Source organism: Chelonoidis abingdonii, chromosome 6, assembly GCF_003597395.2.
Source record: "Chelonoidis abingdonii isolate Lonesome George chromosome 6, CheloAbing_2.0, whole genome shotgun sequence".
Lineage (NCBI taxonomy): Eukaryota > Metazoa > Chordata > Testudines > Testudinidae > Chelonoidis > Chelonoidis abingdonii.
In genome coordinates this window covers 90,497,619-90,523,760 of record NC_133774.1, presented here as the reverse complement: position 1 = coordinate 90,523,760, position 26,142 = coordinate 90,497,619, and the positions used below count along the sequence as shown (strand labels likewise).

The following is a 26,142-nucleotide window of genomic DNA, read 5'->3' as shown; positions in this document are numbered from 1 at the left end:
AAAGAAATCCACATGTAAAAACAGACCACCCACTAGAATCTTACATGGTTAACTGATTCTGAATGCTGTGATTAAATGCATCACCTGATTTTGATTACACCTGGTGAAGCAATACAGTACAAGTAATAGATGCCCCCATTTCTAACAATAAAAGGCTTCATTGTTGTATTTTTCATCTATGTTCACAAATTGTTCAGTTACCAGCAGATCCTCAGTGCAGGTCATAGGGTGCATATTTTGCGCATTATTCCATCTGTCATATGTATAAAATGTGCTACTACATATGAGCAGAGAGAGGTTATGGCAACATAGATTAAAAGACTGGGCAAATCAAGTACTGCTTTAGACACTGGAAGGACTGAGTAGAAGTTCCTACAGAAAGATTCTAAGATAACTGCTACTTTATAAGAGACCTTAATTCTGACATTTATCAGTCTGAGTAATTTGAACCTGAAAATCATACTGGACACACTGGATGTGCTGAAACCTCATTTGGAGCATCAGACATTTGTTTTTTGAAAGCATGGTACATTTGACAACATGTGCCTGCTACTGTGAACTACTGAGTGAATTGACAGCAAAACTATAGGTCACATAATATATCTGTCAAACAGAAGAGAGAAAAAGTTTAATATATATATGCACACATGGACTAATACAGCTGCTCTCTCTGTGGATGTCCCACTGGTAGTGGACTTGGTGTATTTCTGGTGTGTGTGGTGGGGACATATTTGAGGCAGACTCCCCAGGACTTGAGTGTCCCTTTACAGCATGGAGTCCACATCTGTGAAGGCCCCCAAAACACAGGAGTTGAGTGACTGGGGCCACAGAATCTCTCTCTGTGTGGATCCTCCAACTCTTCTTCCTATGATCAGTATATTGGGCTAAGGTAGCCTTCACGGAGCCATTCAGCAGCCACTGTGTAGCATATGAAATGAAAGGGGAAGACAAGTTCCCAAGGACTCCCAGTGGAGATATCCAAAGCCCTTTCTACCACTTGGGCTAGGTACTGGATCCTTGGAGTAGGGCCATGGAGTAGAAGAGATCATAATAAATAATTTCATTCCAAGAGAGTGTTTAAAAAGAAAAAGTTTACTTTCAACAATTTGCATATGCTCTAATAGTGAGTGCTGAAATCTATGTTAATCACTGTGTGTGTGAATAGGCGTGAATCCTGAACAAAGTCTATAACAGTTGATCTTTGCCATAAGATTTTAAGTAATTCCTCTGTCAATATCCCCCACAAGAGATAAAAGTGGCTTTCAGGATTAATTGTATTACCACTCTGCCCCCTGCCCCCATCCCACAACAAATGAATCACTGCTAAAGACTTGCATCCCTAATTTTAGATATCATTTGAACACACACAATGCAGAACAGTGATGCCTGTGTTTTCCTGTATTTTCTATATTATTAACTATCAAAATGCCTATTGAGAAGAAAAATAGTAAATTATTAATGTTCATTGGTCCTCATGCAGCTGTAATCAGTAACTGCTTATCATTTCACAGCTTAATGCAGACATGCCTGAGCCTCTGAAAACTGCAATAATTGCCACAGGTATTAAGAAAAATTGCAGCCCTCACTTCCTCTGGGTAGGTCAAGGGTCAAGTAGAATGAAAAACGATTAGAGAGCCAGGCTACAACAGAAGAAAAATTACTATTGAAAAAGTACAGTTTCTCTGCTGTGTACTAAGGTCAGACAGTGCTATAAATTGCCTATGTGTTAGAGCAGTGTCAGAGGAGAATCTCGCAGAGCTCTCTTCAAAGAGCCCTTTAGCTTTCAAGAGGAGCTTCCTTCAGTATCTCTCAATATTTAATCTCTCTGAAAATGTTTTATCACAAACATAAATATGAGAGAGAGAGCTTTCCATTCATAACATTCACACATTCTCTCAAAGTAGTTGGGCACATGAAATTATCGATATACTTTGTTCCAATACTCTGTTAAAAAGACTTTGGGAATAAGGGAAGTACCTATTGCTGTGGTAATAGTTAATGTGGCAGCAGTGCTCCTTGTTGCTGTCATTGCACAAGGAATTATACTTCCAGTCAGCAATCTGCTTTTAGCCGCGGAGGTGTGTGTGTGTTAAATCTTGTTTAGTTTTCTACTTTTCTGTTTTTGTGCTGGGAGACCGTTGGATGGTCAGGGTGCTCTTTCACTCTCCTGTGGGATACCAGAGGGTCAGGATCCATTCGCAAGAACTAGGAGGAGCAGAGTAAGGGTGAAAAGAATGGGTGTTGTCACTTCCTTCTATATGTGTGGTAGACTAGGGAGCAGAAGTCAATGCAGTGGAATGGAGAAGTACCCAGTACTGACCATGATACTATCACTGAGAGTTACTATCCTCGCCCTACCACGATATAAGCACAATCATAAAAGCCAGCAAAACCTGATATCAACTTACTTGGAGTGAAAATGCCCGTAAAGCAGGAATAGGAATTAAGGCAGCCATAAAGAAGGCAGTAACATTACTGATAGATGTAAGGGCAACGCTTGCTCCTGTTCGCTTCAAACATTCACCTGTTCTATCCTGAAAAACATAAAACATATCTTAAGAGTCCAATGAATTCAAGAGTATACAGCATTGGGTGTTTAAGGGTTAGATCCTGCAAATGGAGCTGTGAGGTAGCAGCGGAAGATCATCACTGTAGATGTAACATGATGACAATGGCAATCTATTACAAGTCCGTACTGAAATAAAAGCATCCACTTAACATAATCTGACAACATAGCAGGCGCCACATAAAGCGCTAACAATTCTTTAGGGGGAAAAGAAAGCTTAGCATGACTTCAAAATGCAAAGATAAAGTGATGCTGAGATTAGATATCAAATATCAAAGGTTATGTTTTGTATCAGTTCAGTCACTTGTTTTAAATATTTTTCAGACAAAATAAGCATGCACTAAACTCATGGCTAAACTCTGTATCTACAGTGTCTTGGGAAGCATGTAGCAATAAACCCAGGACCACACAAAGCTTCATACTTTGTTAAAAAAAAATGAGAAAGGATTGTTTGCCATCCTACAGGGCTGTTTGCTGTTGGTTTAAAAGCATATGGTGGCTACAGGTAAAGGAGTCTGTGGTACTTGTGTGCTAAGACACATGACAAAAGAGCATGTGGAAGACACAGTTTGTACAGAATAAAAAACAAGGAAATACATGTTGCTTTTTTACACAGATTTGTAATTCTGATACGGAACTCCAAACTGAAAACAAAACCCCAGTTTAGAGGGAGAATGCTGTAACAATTAGAGGATTTGGGATTCCACAATGCTCATATGTTAATGATTATTTAGTATTTTCAATTATCACTCTTTTATAAATAAAAAAGGAATTGTTATCATTGGTGTTATCATGTTATCATTACCTCAAATGGAATTCTCCTATTCTGCCCCGTTTCACTAAATGCATGTGCCAAAAGGAAAACATCATCTACTCCAACTCCAAGAGCAAGAAAAGGCAAAACCTGTGGAAAAAAACGAGGAAGCTGTTTATATTACACTTATGACCTACCATGTAGCCAGATATTAAATGGCTAATTAAACAATATTCCCAGCACACTTTAAACAGCAATCTATGGGCAGGAACAAAAAACTACAGGATAAAGTAAGGCTAGTAACTTTCTTTCTGAAATAGTGCCAAGGGACTGATGCTGCATTCCTTATGCATGCAAAATCCCACTGAAGTCAATGAGAGATTTGGGTAGACAAGGAATACCAGATTAGATCCCAAGTGTATTTTGGTAGAACTTGCGCAGTCTGATACTTTCAGATTTAAGAGCAAAATATCTGGTCCCCTATTCTGCACCTCTGCAGAAATCAGTGCACAGGGGTCCGCCTGCGTAAAGTAAGTTGCAGGATTGGGGCCTCTCTCTTTAACACCCATCAGGAGCACTATTTTTGCAATTTCTCAAAGTGGGACATATGAAATGTGAGCTGCTGGAGGAAACAGGTACAAGTATAGAACTAAAATCTAAACTCAGCATTTTTATTTATTTTTTTCAAAAGACTGATTCTGATGGGTTTGTTTACTAACAGAGCACTTGTAATCGAACAGCAGACTAAATAGCTCCTTAATACCTGAGTTGTGGCAGCATTAAAGGAAATTCCAATCAATGAGCACAGGCCCAATCCTGCAGCCACTGAGAGTGCAACCAACAAGACTCCTGCCAGCCCCACGGCACCCTGGGACTTGGCACAGTCCCACCGCAGCATGGTTAAACAGGCATAGGCAAGCTGAAAGCAGAACAATGGAAAAAACAAAAGCAAAACATTAGAATGTGTCATATTCTAATGTTTACCTTCCCCAACCAAAAGCTTGCACACAAAATACATTTTTAAAAGAGTACACACATTAGAGATGTTACATAAACAGGTGATAACTCATAAGTCAAAGATGCACAAATTGCAAACTGACAATTTCATCCTAGGCATTATGAAAATTACCATATATACCGCAGGATGGAGTCAATAATGCACATGTATGTTAAAAGCAGTTAGAACACTAGAGAAATTAAATAAACAAGATTACATTTATTTTACCATTAATAAGTAGCCGCTAGCAACTCTGATAACACTGACGTCAGAAAATGATTTTAGGATGTCATCCAGAGTAGTTGTAGTAAAGGAAAGCACCTTCTGAGTAGAGTTCTGTGCAACACTTTGATGAACAACCTGTGAACAGATATTTAACAATAAGCATTACTAAACGAAGGGGATACATTCTGAGCTTTCTGCACTATACATTTGAAGCCAACTTTTGTCTTAATTAGCATTAAAATGTACACCCTTCAGAAGAGATTTTGTTGATCCTACTTGAAATCACTAATGAATTTGGTACATATTCATTGCAAGTTACTGAAGATCAAATCAGAATGTGTGTTTTGCTGAGAAGGCAATCACAGTTCATTCAGAAAAATTTTCAATATTGAAATTTAAGAAGGCTTTTCTGCTCTCTTCCTTTTCTGTCTAACTCTTGTTATATCAGTTTTGCCTCTAATCCAAAACAACAAATTCTTAAGGGTACTCCTCTCTTTCTTCATTGGCCGGCCACTTTAGGGAGGTCACAAGCAGCTCAGCAGAGGTCAATGCCTGGGAAACAAAGGCCAGATAATGTCACATGACCTCACCAATGGGACTGCAGCTGTGAGGAGATTCTATGGCTAGCTAATGTTTTCCAGACACCTTTCTCCAGTAATCACACTGACCAAGTGCTTTTAAATTCAATCTAGCACTTACATCTTCAGTTTATTTTCCGTCTCAGCAAATAAGAAAGATGTTCTCAAAAACAGGAACAAAAAATAAACAGTACCTTTTCTTAGTGTTACTCATATGTGAACAGCCAAACAGTTGTTATATTAAAAAGAAGAAAGAAAAGCCATATTTTAAAATATCCTGTTGAAGTGAGTACATTGTTGCTTTAGAACCAGGACACACCCACACATTAAGCATCTTCCTTATTGGATTACTATCATCTATACATTTCAAAGCATGATTTCCAGGTGACTTTGTATTTTACCTCAACATACATCCTCTGCCAGGCTTCCAGAATTGCGGCTGCCTTGTCTTCATTCCAGTTGATGTGTGAAACATACTCATACCCCTTGAAGTGTTCATACATTTGCTTAGGAGTCATTAACTGAAACATGGTCTGTAAAGCCTGAGCACTGTAACAGGGAGAGGGAGAAGGAGGAAAAGGTATAAAACAAACATTTTCAGGAAGTGATTTTCATTGCATAAAGTCTTGAATGAGAGCCTTAGAGCAACTTGCAAGAATGTTTTTCTTTTATAAGGCACATTAAAATTGACCCAGAGTAATTATTCTATTTAGTTACTGGTACAGATGTATTGATATACACAGTATTTAGGGCCAGATTCTGATTCCACTTAAGACAATGGAAGCTTTGCCATGAACTTCAATAGAATCCGTTTCGGACTTAAAGGACGTAACCTTACAAATCTGTTTTTGGACAAAGACAAAAATTAAATTAATAGTCAATATACTATCTAATTTCTAATATATGAACTAGGGAGGGGAGAGGAATAGCGAGGAATACTGCATAATGTAGCAAGTTGTCAATAATTCTTCATCCAGGGGCTTTGGGATTTTTGCTTTCCTTGGGGAGAAATGCCAGACTGAACTCTTGACAAGCAACAAGGATTACACAAAGGGTGATCGCTGTTCATCAGCAAATTTTTACTCTCTGTTCAACATTACATAATTGTATCTAGCACACATGGCCATCCAAGGAAAGACTGAACACATTTCACTTTAGATGTGTTTTTGGCTACTACTTAAACTATGCTGCAGTTCAACTTTTCAGAATATATTAAATTCATTAAAATAAAATAAAAACCCCTTAATACTCAGTGTAAAAACTTCAAAATCTTTACAAAAACTTCTATTAAAATTCTGCATGCATTTTTTAACTTTTCAGTGATACTTATGTTATGTCTCAGCATAAACACATCCATTTAATTTTATTTTAATATATAACCTGTATCTTAAACTTCTGCTACTCTAACTATATGTAAAATGACCATATGTCCCATTGTTTCCAAGGACAGTCCTGTTTCTTCATATGATGTGCTGGGGTTCCAGGAATTCTTTTGCGATATCTGCCACATTCCAGGTTTTGTAACATCCATCACAACGTTTATTCAAGATATACTGCCATACAGAGTGGAATTCAATCTCAGGTGAGTGCCCTAACCATTATCCTATGGGATATTCTGATGTGGGGCTCCCTCAGTCTTCTGTTGAGCACAGTACAGTGGTTAGAATGCTCACTGGAGAGGTGGCACTCCCTATTCAAATCCCTTCTCATCAGGGAGAGCGGGGACTTGAATCAGTGGTCTCCCACATCCTGGGTGAGTACACTAACCAATGGGTTAATGGTTATAAGGGAGATCTGCCTCCTCTTCCTTACTCTATCCTTTGGCTGTTTTGTGTAGGTCTAGGCAGCCTCTAAGCATGGCTACTGGATTGGATACTGCATGTAAGTTTGGTGGAGGAGTAGCTATCTTCTCCAGGTTCATGGATTTCAAGCAGAGATACGCACCTCCCTGAACCCTGAACTTAGGCACTTACATTCTTGTGAATTTTTTAGGAACCTAAAAGTTAGACATTGCAACACTTAGCATCACAATGTAAGTCCCTTTGTGGATCTGTGCCTAAGTCACCAGAAAAAGCCTTCCATCCGAGGAACATGTTTATGTCTGTTGAGTCAGAAGCAGGCAGCAGTGACTTCAGCATGCAGTTTGCTTCTCTCTTTTGTATGACAGTTTTGCAACAGTCACTGATTTTAGGAAGCAATTGGTTTTGTACTTTTTTTTTAAACTCCTAACAGTGTAAAGCTAACGAATTTACTTTAAAACTCTGTGTGTTTACCTGACAAGTTTTCCAGTATCATTCTTGACTGTCCCACCTACAATCAACTCCTCCTGCCAGTGCATGTACTTTTTTGACAGTCCGTAGCATCCACCACTCAAAACAAGGGCCACATCAAGAGGCTGAAATAAAATTATTGATAAGTCATCCAGCTGTGTGACTTAGCAAACAAATCATATTTGACATCAACATCTAGTACATTGGAATAAAATAAAATAGAAGTCAAATGCTAAAAATGTGCTTATCAAACAGAACAGCCTTCATGATTAACTTCCAGCAAAGAGCTGGAGCTAGCCAAATATTTCTTCATGAGACTTCAAAGCTTAAACTGTAATGTTTTTGTTTGGTTGGTTGTATTTATTTTTACACTATGTAAAATACAGATTAACTATATTTTTATGACAGGAAGTTCTCACTTGTAATCCTAATACTTAGTATATGAATGTGCTCCATGAATCTACTACAAAATCCACAAGGAAGCACTCCTTGCTAACACTTTTCCAGATCATTCATTTTCTCTGCCCATGTAGATATACTATTTGGAATGTGCATCCTGAATACGCAAATTCAAAATAGCATTAGGAATATGATTTGTCATGTAAATGTGCAGTCTGTTCCTGAAGTTTCTTACTCAGGCAAAACTCCCACTGAAACTCTGGAAATGATTTGGACTGGCCAACTGACTCCCATTAACTTCAGTGAGGTGGAAGAGATCTTCAAAAGCACATACAATTCCAAGCGAGACTCAACAAGTGAACCTCATTCTTTATTACAATTTTATTTCTTTTCGTGAGCTTTTGCATGTTAATATGTTTGTGTGATGAGAGAATGAGTTATGAAAGGACAAAAAAACCAAATGATACTAAGGACTGGCTTGAGTCAAGCCTTGCACCAGTATTCTACTGGGTAGAATACACAAGGACCTTCCTCCCCCTACGTGCTTCTACGGTGGGACCAGGCATAATCATAGTTCTTATATGCCAAAAGTACAAAAGACCTGATTCTCCTACTTGTATGTTGATTTTACTCTTATGTAACCCCACTGACTTCAGTTTGGTTACTCTTGATTTACCAGCAACTAATAGTAAAATCAAGCTCAGTGACTATACAACTCTGGCATCACCAGAGTTGTCACAGTGGGTTGGAGGGGGCAGGTAAAGTTAGGGCCAAGGACTTGCCAACCCTCTGCACAGGTCAGCAAAACTGGCCCAGCATGGTACACCATGTCAGCGTGTAGCAGCAGCTGCACTCCTCCTGCACTCCAGGAGTCACTGCCTGCCTGAGGCAAATGACTACTGGTGTTCCAGATGGGACAGTGTGTCACTGTGGTACTATTTCCCAACAAGCCCATGGCTGAAGAGCCATAATCTAACTCTGAGTCACAGTATTGCCTCAGAGATTGAAGAAAGTTAGCAGCTCGTGATTAAGTCCATATAACAGGAAGCAAATAATAAAGATTGCTTGGAAATATGAGACTTGTGTTGCTTTTAAAAAATTGCACCCTTTTCCCTTCCCTCCTCACATATACCCACTTCCCTGAAATAGTCCACAGATGATAAGAAAGCTTACTTTGGTTGAATTTTTGTTGGGGGCTGTGACTGGACAATCAGGATCAGTAGGATTCAGGCAAGGTCGATCCATATAACCATGACCAACCTCTGCTTTATTCAGCATCTCCTCCCAGCTCTCTACTTGATAGTTTATTTTTTTTAACTCTTCCAAGAATTCTAAGGGGTCAAAGTTTATCCACTGCAAAGGAGGTTTCCCTCTGTAAAAGAAATTAGGGGTAGAAAGATGGAAAATACATTGAAGAAAAGCCTTTAGTTTTCAAATCTGTATTTGCAGAAAGACTAGAATGCTATTTTAGCTATTTTGAGCAGTAACACGCTTTTGGAACCTATTTTATCAAATGAAATATATATTTTAATTGGATTTGTTTATATATTGTCTTCATGTAGTCCTGATGCAACCTTATTTAAAAGCCCCATAGATAAAGATCAGCCTTATTTTGTTTCTAATAAAGGGAATATTTGTATGTTAATTACAGTAAATATACTCACATAGCCACTTTGCCCCCTACTCCCCAAAGGCAGCCAACTGCTGCTTCAAAGCAATACTGCCAAAGGGGAGTGAGGGGGACAGAGGGGAGAAAGAATTTCACACAGTGTCAGATTACCACTCCTTTAGTCTAATAAATGTTTTTCAAATGTAATCAATCAAAATATCTGATCTTTATTACCTCTAATACTACTGTGCTCCTTCCAATTCTCTGACAGCTTGGCAATCAGCAAGCAAACTCCCTGCTGCCACGGCCATCACCACTATCCCTGCCACTTGTCCTACCCCCCACTTTTGAATTTGTGATGTTGATAGACCAGAAAGGCTTTTGGCAGCCTTACTTTGTGGTTCAAACCACACTGTATCTGCTTAACCAGGCTTAAGTCATTATTCCGAATCTCCCAACCAGAAAACACAAAACCCCTTATTTCCCCATCTAAGACTGTACACTAAAGGTTAGGAGATGGCCACTGCAAATTGCTTTACAGACACATGCAAACCAGGGCAGAAACAATAACTCAAATGCTAACTCTTGCATAATTAACCAAAAATGTCTGCACAGATTAACAATTAACTCTTTGAAGGACTGAGTGCATATAATATCACAATAGTATGCTGTGGAAAACCTCTCATAAAAGATACTATTTTTGTTTCTTTAATGATCTAATAAACAAAGGATTAGCTTTTTACTTCTTAGGAAGACTTGAGATTTTACTCCTGACAATTATCCACGAACATTTATCCACAGCTAAGCTAAACTGAATTCTCAAGCAATCAATGCCTTTGTGGTTTTCAAGGGCAAAAACAAAGTTTATTTCCAAAAAAGCAAACAACTTTAAAAGGTCATAAAAGGCTGCATTTTCTTTTGCATGTTAATGTAATGGTAAAAAGAAATGAAGATTAAATTTGATGCCTACAATTCAGCTTCTGAGGAAAAAGGAAAAAAAACTTTGTGGAGCTCTTTTTGTTCAATTAAAACAAATAAAATCCATATACATTTTCTGACTCATCACTAATGTTTTCATTTCTTGATTAAACTAGCATCTGAATAAACAATGGGAATGGAATGTGAAAACATGCACAGTTTTACAATTTAAAAACCCCCCACAGATCAAAAAATAAAACAGTTCACTTACAATAGATAGGCAGTCCCTGCCTGTAACTTTGCCCCCTCCCAGAAGCAGTCCAAAGGTGTGATGATTAAACAAGGGTAAAGATATTCTATAATCTGTCAAAGTTAGAAGGGAAAAAAAGCACATACATTTAGGCTTGAACATATCAAAGTGCACAAGTGGAAGTTATTACAAAGAGTGGGGAAGTAAAATGTATAGAAACCAAACTCCTGGTATATCTACCTGGTCCATGTACCCTGCTTCTGTGATAAGTTCTCCTGATTTAAAACATAAATGCTCCAATTTCCATTGTCTGTAAAAAATATAAAGAACAAAAATTTCTTCCACAATCAAAAGAATGCTTTATACAAACACAACACACATTTAAAATTGCAATTCACATATGTAGATGTCTCACTTCTAGGTGGTAAGTACCGAGAAAGGGAGGTCTCATTTGGAGTTAGCACCCCACACCTCACAGTGCAAAGGTCTGTTCTGGTGTATCTACAGAGTTTGCGTTAGGCATGGCAAGTAGGCATGGTATAAAAGTAATTAAAAACAATGGAGCTACTCTTGGAGCAATGTGTTATTCCATGTGAATGAAGGTGGCAGGATCTGGCTCCTGTTAGTGGGACTACTGATAGCGTAAGGCACTAATTAATGTAACTAAAGAGGGTGCAGGCAGGAGGGACAGAATCAAGCTCAGAAGGCTAGAACAATCCTAGCCTAATTCATCTGTGCTGGAGAGTAGGAGGAGTTAAGAGTCTACCTCCCAGTTTAGCTGTGTTACAACTATCATAATCTCAGCTTCTAGCGCTCAGGAAAGTACAGGAGCTATCCTCGAGATACTCCCCTAGAAACGAGTGGGCAGGAAGGGACAGGGCGTAAGCAGGACCATGGCTCTATCCATGCTGGGCACCCGCTCTGATAGATAAGTGTGTATCAGATACTTCCCCAACCAAGAGGTAACCCTGGCAGGAACTGACCCTTAGCAGGATACCTAAACTCTACTATCTAGCCCAGGGTTAACAGTGGATACTTATTGTTAAAAGTCATCCTTATTACTAGACACATTTATTCCTATTACTATGCTTAATTTTATTTTTAGATAGATAATTTAATCAAGCAGACCTCAGATACATTAAGCACCTGTCCAGAGACTGAGAAACCCAAGTTTAGCATCCTTGTGTGTACACCAAATAATCAATCGGGACTCCATTCCCCATCTATTCGTATAGCCCCTGTTCCCAAAGTCTTGGAATGTTATCTTCACTAGTGTCCACAGTCATTATTTGTTTCCTTCAGGTGGCAGTGAGTGAGGGCATCTCCAATGCGGAGGGCTTCTTACTGCTCTAAATCCCACCAGTGAGGTGCTAACACCACATGCAGGTTCTGTGGTGCAGAGTCACCTCTACTTTACCAAGCAATAGTCTGATACTGCAGGACTACTCGTGTGAGTAAAGGTTTCAGGCTCTAATCCAATGCTTCTTATCTTTGCTTTATTAATTGAGATCCAATCTCTCACTGTTATAAAACTTTTAAATATCTAAGTCCTTGACAATCAAATACAAATCAAAATGCAGTGCCAATGAAAGGTGTTCTGAATTGCTAGCCTTTCAAAAATGCATGTAAAGCAGAAAATAAGTCTACATGTTAGATCCACATAAGATCACAAATGCCTTTGCTTCCCCACCTTACCTGTTGTACATATAAACGTGTACCCTGCTGGCTTGAAGTGCAGAGTCAAGGTGCTGTCTGAGTGCTTCTGTTGTTAGTACATTAGCACCATCTTCTTGTGGTGTTTGAATCATGAGCTGGGGATTAAACATGGCCTCTTCTCCAATCTTCTGGCGTGTGTAATTTAACTCCCGACTCACTCGTCCACCAACTGACAGACAAATATTTACAGCTTTGTATTAGCCAATAATTTACTCTAAATTCACATTATAGGAGCTCACAGGCCACCAATAAACTTCACCACAACTATGGAGTATGTGGTAGTCAGTTCTGAGCTGAAGTAATTTTAAAGTTAAAACAAAATTCATTTTGCCAACAATGTAACAAAAAAGTTTTCTTCATTAAAAAAAACACCCCACTGTCTGGACTACACTAAAAGAGTGATGCATAATTTAGAGGCTTTTAGACACATGCTTCTTCTACATTATAATCAATATTCCAGAAGTAGAAATTTAAAAAAAAAATTGAGAAACCTTTTCCTTACAGACTAGACCAAATATTTCTATGCTACAGTTTCTTACACTTGTATAAACAGTCTGCTCCAATAGCACATTTCAAGATAAATGGCTTCAGTTTACACTCTTCTAAATAACCTGGCAATGGCAGAAGGCAAAATGTTTCTCTTCAGTAAAAAGGGAGGGAGAAGGAAAGAGTAAATGAGCATGAGTACTTCTTTCTGCCTTTCAGAAAAATTTAAAAATATTGCTAAGTTAGGTTCACATAATGAGGTGCAGTTTGAGGGCAACAGAAATAATCACCTAAATTTGAGCAATCTACCCTAGTCATCTAATAGCCACACAATGTGCTGCCATGCAGTGGGTCAGAATTTGTGGACTAAGTTTGGTCCTAAGCTCACATGGGCTGTATAGCCTACTCCATATCAAGAGATGGCAGACAAGAGAAAAAGGGGAAGGAGTGTAATACTGAAGGGCTCTAGAGGAAGTCATATTCAACTTTCCTTCCCAGTGAGAACTAAATAAACGTGGGAAATGGGTGAAGGTAGTCTCCCCACTGACAGCACCAGAGCATTCAGCTAAAGAAACCATTAATATTAATTTCATGTTGGATAGAACTTTATTCCTCAGGCAGTCTGACTGACATCAATGGGACCACTTGTGGAGAAAAGTGTTACCCAGTGTAAGTAAGGGTACCAGAATCTAGCCTTCTGTAAATAAAGATACCTCAGCTTCCTTCTGTCAAGGAGTTTACTTGGTTTCACATTCCAGGAAGTACACAGTCTTTGGAGAAGTAAATAACTGTTTGCACAAAGTTCTTGGTTCCTTTTCTCCACCTATCATATGTGGCATTACCACCTCCACATGTTGTAATAGATACCAGATCACACTCAACATTAGCATCAGACATTTTACTTTTAACACAGCACATTGTTTCACTGGGATTTTTCATTTATCACAAATGAAATCAAACACCACCACAAAACTGTGTATATGGAATTCTATCCAAGAAACGTACTTGCTATTTCTCCTTTTTCAGTTTTTTACATTAAGTGAAACAAAAGTAAATGCAAATACAAATCAAACTGTGTAATCCAAATCAAGTTATTGATCTAAATTGAAAAGCTATTTATCACATACATCGATTTCTTAAAGGTATGGAATTGCACTTATGGCAGCTGTTAATAAAATCTTACCCCTTTCCTGATAAGGTTAATGATCAACCTCACTTCTGTCTCCATAGGACAATGCTCTGTGTCATTCTAACAAAGTTTGACTCATCTTGCATAGGTGCTAATGACACACTTTTTATGTGTGATAATCTATAGTTCTTACAACACAAGTCAGTCTCTGCGCTCCTTTCCAAAATCCTTTAGATGCAATCGATTCAGGACTGAAAATGCCTCTTCTCTATGTTTCCACAGCACCCACCACAATGATGCCCCAATCTAATTAGGGCCTTTGGGTGCTACCATAGCATAACTATTTACTACCACTACAACATGCTCTGCCATTCCACTCCTGAATACATCACTTTACTTTTGGAATCACTGGAATTTAACTCCATTTTAGCCAACAGCTCAAATCTAATGTAAGACAAAAGACATTCCCCATCTCTGCTGAAAGTGACCAACTGTTTACTATCAACAAAAATTATTGCTTCCTAATCGAGGTGCTGTCAAACTATATTAACCTCAACGAAGAAGGCAGATTTAGCTAATCAGAATTACATCACACCAGTCAGTTGACAGGAGAGAAGCTATTTTTTCTTTTACATTCAATATAGGAACAACAAAACAGTTCAAGAAAATGGGCATATTCCCCAATATGTTGAAAATGGAATGTGCAGCAGCATTCTTGTTAAACAAGACATCACACCATTTATTAATTTTTTCCTAGTTCCATTTGGTATTTCACTTACCTCAATAGGATTAAAACATGGTTTATCAGACTCTTTTTAAAGCATTTTAAATGATGTAAAACTCATACAACATCTATTTATAAATTATATTTAAAAAGGAACAATCTGAGTGACCACCAAAGATAGATATGCAATAACATACATACAGATTGGAAGCAAACAGTTACATCAATCGCCTTTCAATATGTACAATGAAGAGAGGAAGAAGAGACAAAAATAAGAAATATTTTCTATTCACTATTTGCTTTTATTCATTTTAAGAATTTAAAGACTCCATAATCAGCTGAGTAATCATCATCTTTACAACTGCTACAGCCTCATGTGCTCTGCCCTTGTCTTGCAAGTATCCACAACTAGTGCTGAAATGACTCTTAGAAGGCAGACACCATTAAAAAATAATGCCATTAAACTCTACTTGAAGCTCTCGGTCTTGTTATGTATTCAAAGATATTCCAATACCTCACAAGACATGCACACCCTGTTGTGGGTCATTCCTTACATATATTTAACAAACATAAATATATACTGCATGTGTTAGAAAATTCCTTCTGAATAACAGGCATTGTGGAAAATCCTGTTCATCATCAAAATGATGGTCTTTTTTGTTGTTGTCTTTTTTCCTTTTATGTAATGCATTTTTATGTGGGAAACAAGAATACTTTTTAGTCAAATCTCTACTAAGATGTGCTTAAGTCAATGACCTATAATAACAATCCATCTAATTATATTTGTAAACAATGTTGCATGTAGAAATATCTTAAATAAAAGAGAGCAAAGAAAGTAAGGAAATTTCTGGTTTGATGTTTTGATAAAATCCTTGAGGGTCATGTTCATGGTTTTTGATATTTGAGCCACCTGATGGCATTCTAGTCCTGTATTACATGATTCCTTATGATTTAAGTGTCTGTAGAGCTGAGCTGGTAGCATTACCGCCTCCAGGCTAGAAGATAGATTTAAATTACAAATCAGTACTTGGGCTCATAGCCAGTGATGATACTATATTACAGTATGTGTACTATTCTCTTACAGGTGCCATCAGATTCTAGGTGGCTGTGTGGAAATAAGACACCAACCACATCACTTTGCAAAAATCCGGGGTAATAAAAGCAGTGTCCTCACCAACATTCCTCTGTTAATAAATCAGTTTTTAATGCTCAAGAATGTGTATGAAAGCTAGTGCTGAATGTTGGATCACTTCTGTATTTGCATACACTCCCAGGATCTTCCCCTCCACCACACTTCAAAATAATTTTCAAATTAAATATCAGATCTTGTGAGAAGTGCTAGACCGGCATTCCCCAAGAAGACTGAAGTCATCTATTCATGCACAGGACTGCTACAGAACAGGAAGTACCATGTAAGCTTCTTTCACAGTGACCTTGAAAGATCATCCGTAATAGTACAGAATAATTCAGTTTCCATGCTTATTAAGGGCCTGATTATGCTTCTGTTGAAGTAAATGGAAGTTCTCTACTGACTTCAGTGAGAGCCAGATCAAGTGTAAATCCTTTGCCTTTCTTGGGAGACTGTAAAAAGTGCTAATTGTGATGTGGACACTAGTCCACTAAAAACTGGATTAAGACCATCAACTTTTTTCTGAGACCAATGAACAGCTGTCAGGTGGTAACAAGTTTTAGTCTTCTTTAACCTGAGGCAGATTGGAACCAGTGACCTAGAGGTGAAAGGCACTGTATCTTATTACCAAGCCCTTGAGCCACCCTCCCAGTACCTCAGTCATCACTTTGTAAAGTGCTTTACAATACCTTAACTATGAAGAACCTTATATAAAACTAAATTCCGTTCTGCCTTATTATATAGCTCAAAATACTGACACACGTTTCCCAAACACAGTACAACACAGCAGTACTGAACTCTTTTCATTCTAACTACCATCCTATATTTGTTTTCACTTTGGCAATTTCTAACTGCCAGTCTTCCCCTGCCTTACTAATAGTCTCAAAATGATTATGCAATTCAATTCATACATTCATTTCAGTAACACTAGCTTACACTTCATTGTCTTAGTTATACCTGTCTCATAAGTAGCCTCAAGTATTTATAACCATTACATCAGTACTCATTGAAAGCACTCTGGAACCTGTTACTAGAAATTGGAATTCCCTTTGGATAAAGTAATTTTATTAACAAGCCTCTCTTCTGCTACAAACTTTGACACAGAAATCACAGAATGAGTGACAGCCAAAAGCACTGTTCATTAATTTGCTGTCCACCTTATTGTTCGAGAGCATTAAATATTTCTCTTTCAGAAAGTCATGTAGTACCTCATTTCAAATGAGTGCCATTACAGTATTGGATGTATTCTGGGGATTTATTTATTTTTAAAGTAAGGATACTTCTTTGTAGTTACTTTTCATCCAACTGTACTGTAAATGACTTTAAATTATCTAATATAAGTCTCTCCCAAAGAAGATCTCTGTAAACAAAATATACCCTTGGATTTTTGCATATGGATATCTAACTTCATCTATAAAGGACAGAATTTGGACACAGAGGCCAATAGTTTCAAGAGTGACTATCGTTTTTGCATGCCTCTGTTGGGTGCTCAGCTTGATGCACCTAAATGGGGCTTGTTTTTTTCAGAAAGTGTTGAGTACTTGTTCTCTTAGAATCATGCCCCTTGACAATGTCTCCATTTGGACACAAAAATTGAGGAACCCAAAACCTATAGTCACTTCTGAAAATCATGCCCTGAAGTTGTGAAATTTTCTTTAAGTACAGGGAACATTACATTTTTCGTTTTCAGTACTATACATCTTCATTTTTAGATCATTATGGACTAATGATGCTGATTTGCCATCTATTTTTAAATCTATTCCACCTAACAGAGCACGTGACCCCAAGAATCTAAGTATATGTCTCCACACCCCCACACTAAAAAAGAGAGAGATTGTTCCAGTCCAGTACATCTTCATATTCAAGAAGGCATGTAAAGTAAGGCTTCCTTTCCTATCTCTTCTTAAGTGTTATAGAGTGCTCTCATTTACTGTTTGGGCAATGCCAAGAGCAAGTCTGCAATACCAGTTATGACCTAAATAGTGCAGGCAACTACTTTATAATAAAAACAGGGATTGAAAAAATATATCCATGATACATTCTGGCCTGAGAACTAAGCCTGAGTAACTGGACTGAAAAATAGCTGTGTGGCCACACCCACAAAATGCTATGCCCCTGCAAGTTCAAAGAACAGATCACTTGTCTACTGTACCAATTTGTCTACTCTCCATTTAATACATTTTAAAAAGTTCAGCTCATTACATCTCTTTTGTTATACCTTCTTTTCCCTTCCCAACTTCACTTTTCCTTTTTTTCTTTTTTTTCCCCCTATAAAAAGTTTGTGGTTCATCCTTTCCAGCATCTGTTCTTTTCCTTCTCTCTGCAACCCTTCAGTCTGTTTTCTACCTCCTCCCTTTGTTTTCTGTCTCTCCTTCCTTCTCTCAAAATCAATCTCTCTCTATACATATATAAAATTTATCTACACATATACACACTACATACTTTTTTTCTAACTTAACCCATCAGTCTTTTACTCATTCTTGCCTACCCCATGCACCTCCAAACACATACATGCTCCAAATTTTACCAAAGGCTTAGGAATCAGAGGACTAACCCTACTGAAGGCCATTACAAAAGATGGAAGGGTGCCCTACTGCCCAGGTAAGAAGCCAATATCCTATCCAGTTGTGGAGAAAAAGGTAGGTGTTGGGATTTGTACCAGCATGTTATCTCTGAACAATGTCCAGCAGCTCTCTATCCCCCTTTACCCATTCTCCAACCTTTTCTGGCTGGAAGGAGGAAGAGCCTTTCCTCCCCCACCCCACTGTTTCCCCTTCTCGCAACTCTCTACACTCAGGCTGCTGTGAGAGTAAGAAGGAAGTGAGTCCATTACCGTACCTCTCCCAGCCTCCTACCTGTTGCAGTGGAGGAATGTACTACTCTACCCTTTGCTCAACTTTCTGATTACTGCTCAGGGGATGCTACCCCCACCTAATCTCTGTTTGAGTCCTCCCCATACATAGTCCTGGTGATGCTCAGGGCTTTTCCAAGCAGCAGCAGGGTGAAAGTGATCCAGTTTTGTAATAACTATGTGCACTGAAGCTTACTGGTAAGACAGAACAATCCTTATCTACCTGCCCTTTGTTGTATCGCATGTTTTGGGATTACACAAGTATATATCTGTCACCTGACAGGAGGCAGTATCCATCATCTCCAAAGACATTTTCCTTTTTTATTATTAATCAAATGCAAATACAACATATCAATTAAAAATATCAGCACAAACTAATTCTTTCAATTAGTATTCAAACAGAAACTTCTAGAGTGGAAGTTTGGGAGAGGAACTCCTCTGACTGATGAGAGGATTATCCTGCCTCTTCCTGGACAGCTGTCAATAACTACTGTTTCTGAACCTTAATGGCCTTCTGATCAAACAGACACTTCTTGTTGTTGGGCATATGAGATGGATCGATCACCTGAACTTTATTATTGGTGCTCATCATCTTTTCCACGGTCAGAGATTGGGTGACCATGTGTTATTTTTGTCCAAACATGGGCACTGTCAGACGTATTCTGGATGTCCACAAGATGCAGAGAGTCAGTGTCCTTCATGGTATTGTTTAGATGGTTTTTGTTCCTTCTCTAGGACTGACATTCAGGGTGCAGATGGTATAAGCTGTTAGCATGGCAGATTGCCAGCCATTTTCTGTTTGAAATCCAGTATTCGCTCCCACTCGCAAAGGTGGCAACTGGCATGTTTGTTGAGTTATTTCTTCTGTTGTGTATTGTTCTTTTGTAACGACTTCAGTGTAGTCTGGTTTATGAAGAAGTTTGGACACTAAAATCTTTGCCCTGCCTGGAAATTTCTGAGCTGGTGATCCTAGTAATACATTGTGAGGTATGCTTCAATATGCTAATGGTATGGCAAGTAAGATTCATTTGAATTTCCGAGCCTCACAGCGCTTCCATCCTTCCAGTTGACTTCCAACGCCTTCTTTCATCGAGTTTCACACATACCAAGGATATTGCATCTTATCCTTTTCTTCTCCTCCATCAAATGGTTTAATGTTTTCTCCCTCGCCAGCAACCTACAATTGTAAGTATACACAGCGAGGGTTGTTCTTTTCCATGTTGGCCTAGCACCTGACATTTTTAGCAACCTCTCATTGCTCAATTTCCACTCCACCACCAAAGAACAGTTTGATGAGAGGCAGGGAACTAAGAGCCATTTACACGTGTTGTTTTAGCCGTTAACTTTAAGCCATCCCACTGGCTAGGCGGGCAGGCATACATACCTCCTCAAGCTCAGCTAGCCTTCAACCTCTAAGGAGAAGGAAAAACGTTCTTTCCTCTAAGAGAGCAATCCCCTCCTTGGATTGGATAGTCTGACACCTTTGTAGCATGGTTAGACCTACCAGGGCATATGCCCTGCTACCATAGCTGTCAGACGGCCAGGGTCACCACTGCACCACGATGAGGCGCTGAGGTAGGATTTTGCAGTGGTGAATTTATCAGAGTTTTATTAAAATCCAGTTGTTTAATCCAGTTGTTTGAACTATCTTTTCTGCTCACCCATTTGATTGTGCAAAATAAGGGCTTGATGTGGCATACCTATACTGATCTATCAGAAAGCTTTGCTGTATTGAGTCACTTCTGAATTGTGGGCTATTATCAGCTATTAACCAGAATACCGGGGTGGATCAAGCTGTGATCTGTAGTGTCATTACAGTGTCACTTGATGTACTGTGCAACAGTTCAATTGTAAAAAAAATACAAGATAATCTTTCCCATTTAATTCAAACAGATCTGTGCCAACCTCAGACTAATGGCAATCAGGGATATCATGTAGTGTCAGTGGTTCTTTTGCTTGTACTTATTGCATATCACTACACTTGAATACCCTATCTTCAATGGCAAGCAGGCTTTTGGAGAGGTCGGAGCACCTGCAATCAACTGCTAATTTTGACAATATTAATTGAAAATGGTTTTCAGAAAAACCTGAAAATGGGAGCGATAGTTTTGGACCTGATGGCAGCATATGACACAGTCTGGCACATGGGGCTCTTAGTCCTATTGCCAAGAGCACTCCCAGCATGGGTAGTCCGCATCGTTGACCTCCTCCTCTGCAACAGGAGTGCACATGGGAGACAGAGTTAGCACGTGGAAAAGACATACCAACAGTCCACCCTAAGGCTCTGTGCTGGCACCAATGTTTTTCAACCTGTACACAAATGACCTTTTGCTCACCCAGTCCTGCAAGTTAACATATTCAGATGACATTTCCTTAGGTATACAAACATGATCTTTTCCAGAACTTGCAGATGCCCAGAACATTGACTGGATTAAGATAGCAGAATATTGTAGTCTCAGTGGTATTTACAATCAAGTGTGACAACACAGTTTGGAGTGTGTTCCATCTTTACAACTCCAGAGTAGACCAAGAACTGATTATCTTTCTCAATATACATCACTTGTAACACAAATCCCACCCAGTCTACTTCAGAGTAAGCCTAGATAAATCTCTCACATCTCTAAACCACCTGAGGAAAACTGCAGCTAAAGTGAGGACATGTAACAACTTTCTAAGCAAACAGGCTGGCACTTCATGGGGAACAAATGCTCAAGCTAGCCAATCAACCAGTTCAGCCCACTGTTACTCTGCAGCACGATACTGTGCTCTGGTCTGGCTTCATTTGTCTCATGTCAAGTTGGCAGACACACATCTACACTCAACCATGTGCATCATAACGGGGATATCTGACCCACACCAGTACTGTGGCTCCCATCATTCCTCTACATACATCTGCCATGAGAATGCTACAGCCAGACTCACTGAGAAAATCAGGGCAAACAAGCCTACCACTATAAACAGGGGTTCTTTGACCACCCAAGAACATGGTCGTTGATGTGGCATGAAGAATGGTCTGCAGCCGATGTCAGAAACCATTTCTTATAACTGATCTGATTTGCCACTCTGCCCATGGGCTCTTCTGAATCAATTAAAATGGGCCAGGGTCAATGCTCAACCAGCCTTCATACCTGAGGCCAAAGAGAAGATCCCACATGCAGCTGTGGCCAAAGACAGACAATGTCACACATCACTGACGAATGCCCTCTGACCAGTTTTGCCTGTGGTCTGAGGGCTTTCCATTTCATTGATGAGGCTGCCACGAAAGGGCATGGCAAACTCTGCTAATGATAAGAAGACGAATGGTAACATTCATGCCTGGCCAGAATAAGACAGCCAGTGCTCTATTCTTTCACATCTCGGTATGCAGGTGGCCACTGTATACTATGTTTAACTTTTCTGACCTCATATGGTGCCACATTATGACACAAAGTCCTTTCTATGGAATCCCATCACTTGTAGCAATTTCATCACAACAATCCCAAAAAAATTTGTACTTGGAGATGTGTGGGCTGTTTTTGTCAGGTATCCATCTAGAATTACTTTTATAAGTTGATGTAAGTGTAAGTCATTTTTGTGTATCTTGTTTGAGGGTCATCAAATATTATTTCAGAAATAGTTAGTACTTCAGTCATGTTTATTTAGCAGCTTTTTGCTTCCGCTATTTAGAAGTGCCCTTGAAAATATGTCTGTTATAAGATATTTATTGAGTCTGATTTTGGTGTATGAATTTCCTAAGTAACATCTGATTTTACCATTCAGTCATATTCAGAATTTACTTTATCTCACCATGCTAATGGGATTTTACATGGTACATGAATTTTTGGGAATTCACTAAGACCCATATAAATGTGTTATATTTTACTTTTAATACATCTCTATTAAGCACCCAATCAAATTATTCAAGAACATCTTTTGCATTCTGCTCTGTAGACAGTTTACACATCCATCTGATCATTTGCAGGCTGCTCGTCTCCCTTAGCATGATTTGTGTTAAGTTTATTGATAACAATTCTGGTCTCTGCTATATATTTCCCCCTGTATTCTACTATTTAGAGGCACTCCATTTCTTTCACTGCTTGCTAACACTTTAATTTGGGAAAAAAAGCTTTCATGATCCCTTTCAATATTTACTGTTCTTTGCAAATTCAAGTCCATTTTTCACAGTTATCTTGTTCTGAACCTGGTTATCAATTATATTACACTCATTTGGTCTCAAAATAGTCTACTTGTTACTATTCACATAATTTAGCTTATCACAGTGGTCAGAAGACTCACCTGGCATCCAGGTTCTTGTAAAGAAAATAAGCTTTCTCCACGTGACAATCAAGAAGAATGCATTCAAATGTTGGACTGGTTTGTCTAGCACTTTGCAGTCCTCTTCATGTTCCCTGCAGTATGCACTGTAGATTTCCAATGCTATGTACAGCAGTATGGAGTATTTCATCCCCTCCAATTTCTCTTCAATGCTACTTGCTTCCAGGAAAATCTGGAAGTCACGTAACCACTTCTTTCAGCTCTCTGTCAGGTTCCTTTCCAGACTGAAGGTGGATTCATTTTGCTCCATTTTTTTGGCAAAAGATTCAATTTTTCTTCTTCTATCGTGCAATAAAAGTTGCAGCATGCAGGAACGCTGCAAAAGGCTACTCTTTATTCCCTGTGCTAGGATTAGGGGTCCTACCAAATTCATGGCCATGAAAAACATGTCACGGACTGTGAAATCTGGTCTCTCCCGTGAAATCTGGTCTTTTGTGTGCTTTTACCCTACACATACAGATTTCACCAGCATTTCTCAAACTGGGGATCCCAAACCAAAAGAGTGTTGCCAGGGGGGTTGCAAGGTTATTTTTCTGGGGGGGGGGGGGTCACAGTATTCCCACCCTTCTGCAGTGCCTTCAGAGCTGAGTGGCTGAAGAGCAGTGGCTGCTGACCATGCGCCCAGCTCTGAAGGCAGCGCCCAGGGGGAGCAGCGCAGAAGTAAGGGTGGTGATACCATACCATGACACCTTTACTTCGTGCGGCTGCCCTCAGAGCTGGGTGGCCAGAGAGTGGCAGCTGCTGGCCTTGGGCCAACTCTGAAGGCAGCGGAGAAGTAAAGGTGGCAATATCGTAACATGCCATCTTTACTTCTGCGCTGCTGCTGGAGGCAGTGCTGCCTTCAGAGCTAGGCTCTTGGCCAGCAGCCACCGCTCTCTAGCCACCCAGTTCTGAAGGCAGCGCTGCCACGGGCAGCAGCACAGAAGTAAGGGTGGCCATACTGTGACTCCCTAACAATAACCTTGCCCCAACCCCCTTTTGGGTCAGGACCCCTACAGATACAGTGTGAAAATTCACATTTAAATATCTGAAATATTAAAATGTATTATTTTTAAAAATCCTATGACTGTGAAATTGGCCAAAATGGACTGTGAATTTGGAAGGGCCCCACCTGTGATATAAATTAGAGTTACAGAAGGTTATATCCCCCTCAGATGACAGGGATCGTTGTTTACTACTCCAGTGGTACTGTTACAAATTTCACCAATGCACACATAGTTATGAATAGCAACAGTGAAAACTGACAAGACTCAGGTCAATTTTTATCCTGATGCAACTTGACAAAGTTCAAAGCAGCAACTGGGGCTGTGTGCAGATTCAAGAAAACAACTCAACATCAGTTGCTTCAATTCATGTTTGGAAAGGTTTCTTTGCAACTTCAAGGGCTAGAAAGTTTTTTAAAAAAATAAAAGCTTAGATTCTACATAAGTAGATTTATATCATTACAGATGAGTGATTTTTTAAAAAAATGTATTTAGAGAAAATAAACCAAAATGTTCTAAGTGTTTCTGACATTCTTTTAAGTTTCTCCTAGCTTGATGCATCTCTATGATGGGAAATTAAAAAATGGCAGGAAAAACATACAAGAAACTGCAAAAAATGTTATATGAGACTGCAAAAACCACAAAGGAATTTATAAGTGTTAATTGCTTTTTTTGGTGTTATTTAGATTTTCCACTTAAATGTAATATTCAGTAAGTATTTATCAAGTAGAGACATGTCCTTGGTAACAGGATATGGAGCTGTTCACCTCTGGGTCACCGTTTCTAATCCAACCAGGAACAATAGGAACCAAAAGTTGTTTACCATCTGCCAGCTGTTTGGTAGCTTATGTGAAATGAGTTGGTGGTCTCAGTCCATTTCCTAGTGGGCAGGTGTCCATATTATAAAAACTACCATCACAATTGACATCCTTGTTGAGTATTTCAACAAAGAGATTGAGGAATGAATGGACATGAAGAGTGAACTATCCTCTTTCCCAAAGAGACAGTCCCTTCAGGTCAGAGCTTAGACACATGGGTTGGATGGGGAAGCCTAAACTAACTGGTGCCCAGACTGGAAGAATTTTATAGAGAAATAAAGGATTCTAGTCTGCAATGTTTACTGGAAATTGGGGGCAGATAGTCAGCTAGTGTAAACTGTCATAGCTCTATTGACTTCATGGAGCGATGCCAATTTACACCAGCTGAAGTAATTCCCCCAGAATACTTAATTATAACATTTTAAGAAAATGTTCATGTGTTATAAATAACAGGCCAAATCTTGAGGTCCGCAGTGAATCTACATTCTTAGGGAAGTTAATAGGAGTTTTGCCTGAGTAGAGAATGAGTAATGGCTTCATTGTTTGGCCTAATGATTTTAATACAGCTGAATATAATTGTTTTAACTTGACTAAAAGCTTCTGTTGGATAATAGGTTAAAAACCTATTGGTGTGTGTTGTCCCACAGCAGTCAGATTTCCTCTAGACCCAACTTTTCGTTTAACCTCTCAGTGCCCTTTCCCTGAATATGTAATTGTTTTCCTGTGTGGTTAAAAGCAGCATTTTTAAGTCTTTTCATCTGTACTCTCAGGGACCTGTCCACAAAATACTACATATTTTGAATAGATGTTTTGAAGGAGTAGAAAATCTATGCAGAACAGGATTTTCATGCAGAATGTTTTAGGGGATACAATTTCAAAAAGGGTATTTTTAGGAGACAGCAAAACTAACATATAGAAAAATGAAAGGAATGAACATATTATGAAACAGGGTACAGTTTCTTTCAAGTATTCCCTACCAGCTGCTTGCTGTACCATCTGTTGTTGCCTAAGCAGCTTCCTTTTGAATGGCTTTGCACTGAAGCAGAACTGCTCTCACTGTTGGACACAATCAGGTCAGGTCAGCACTCCCTCAGCACCGAACCTGCTGCCTGTCACAGCTCCCCCCATCTCGATATTTCTTACTGGCCACCAGCTCCCAGGACAGTGCCGCATTTGTCAACAGGCCCATTTTTCATAGTTTAATTGCTATTCACACCAACCAGAGGACTGCACATTCTGACTTTTTGCAGGATGCAGTCAGGGTTGTTGTCAGAAATGTTGAGAGTGTGAATATATGATCCACAATTATTCCAAAATACAAAAAACTGGGAAAGAAAAAAAACTCAGTTTCTACTTTTTGCTAATTTGATCTTCAAGGTCATTTTTTCCTGACTGCAAAGCTTATGATGCTGCAAGAATGATCTAC

General features: G+C 39.0%; 1 protein-coding gene across 3 annotated transcripts in view; it reads right to left on the bottom strand.

Moving 5' to 3' along the window:
- Positions 1-26,142, bottom strand: part of PTCH1 (patched 1) — a 76,857-nt gene that overhangs the window by 35,740 nt on the left and 14,975 nt on the right. For 2 of the 3 annotated variants that reach the window (XM_032774099.2, XM_075067218.1), the window contains exons 3-12: positions 12,262-12,451; positions 10,807-10,876; positions 10,588-10,679; positions 8,963-9,161; positions 7,394-7,515; positions 5,522-5,669; positions 4,546-4,677; positions 4,084-4,239; positions 3,372-3,470; positions 2,409-2,534 (exon numbers count right to left, since the gene is read on the bottom strand). In XM_032774099.2, the coding sequence (XP_032629990.1) occupies positions 2,409-2,534; positions 3,372-3,470; positions 4,084-4,239; positions 4,546-4,677; positions 5,522-5,669; positions 7,394-7,515; positions 8,963-9,161; positions 10,588-10,679; positions 10,807-10,876; positions 12,262-12,451 (1,334 nt within the window). The remainder of the gene's footprint in view (positions 1-2,408; positions 2,535-3,371; positions 3,471-4,083; positions 4,240-4,545; positions 4,678-5,521; positions 5,670-7,393; positions 7,516-8,962; positions 9,162-10,587; positions 10,680-10,806; positions 10,877-12,261; positions 12,452-26,142) is intronic. The other variant, XM_075067219.1, reaches the window with a different exon arrangement.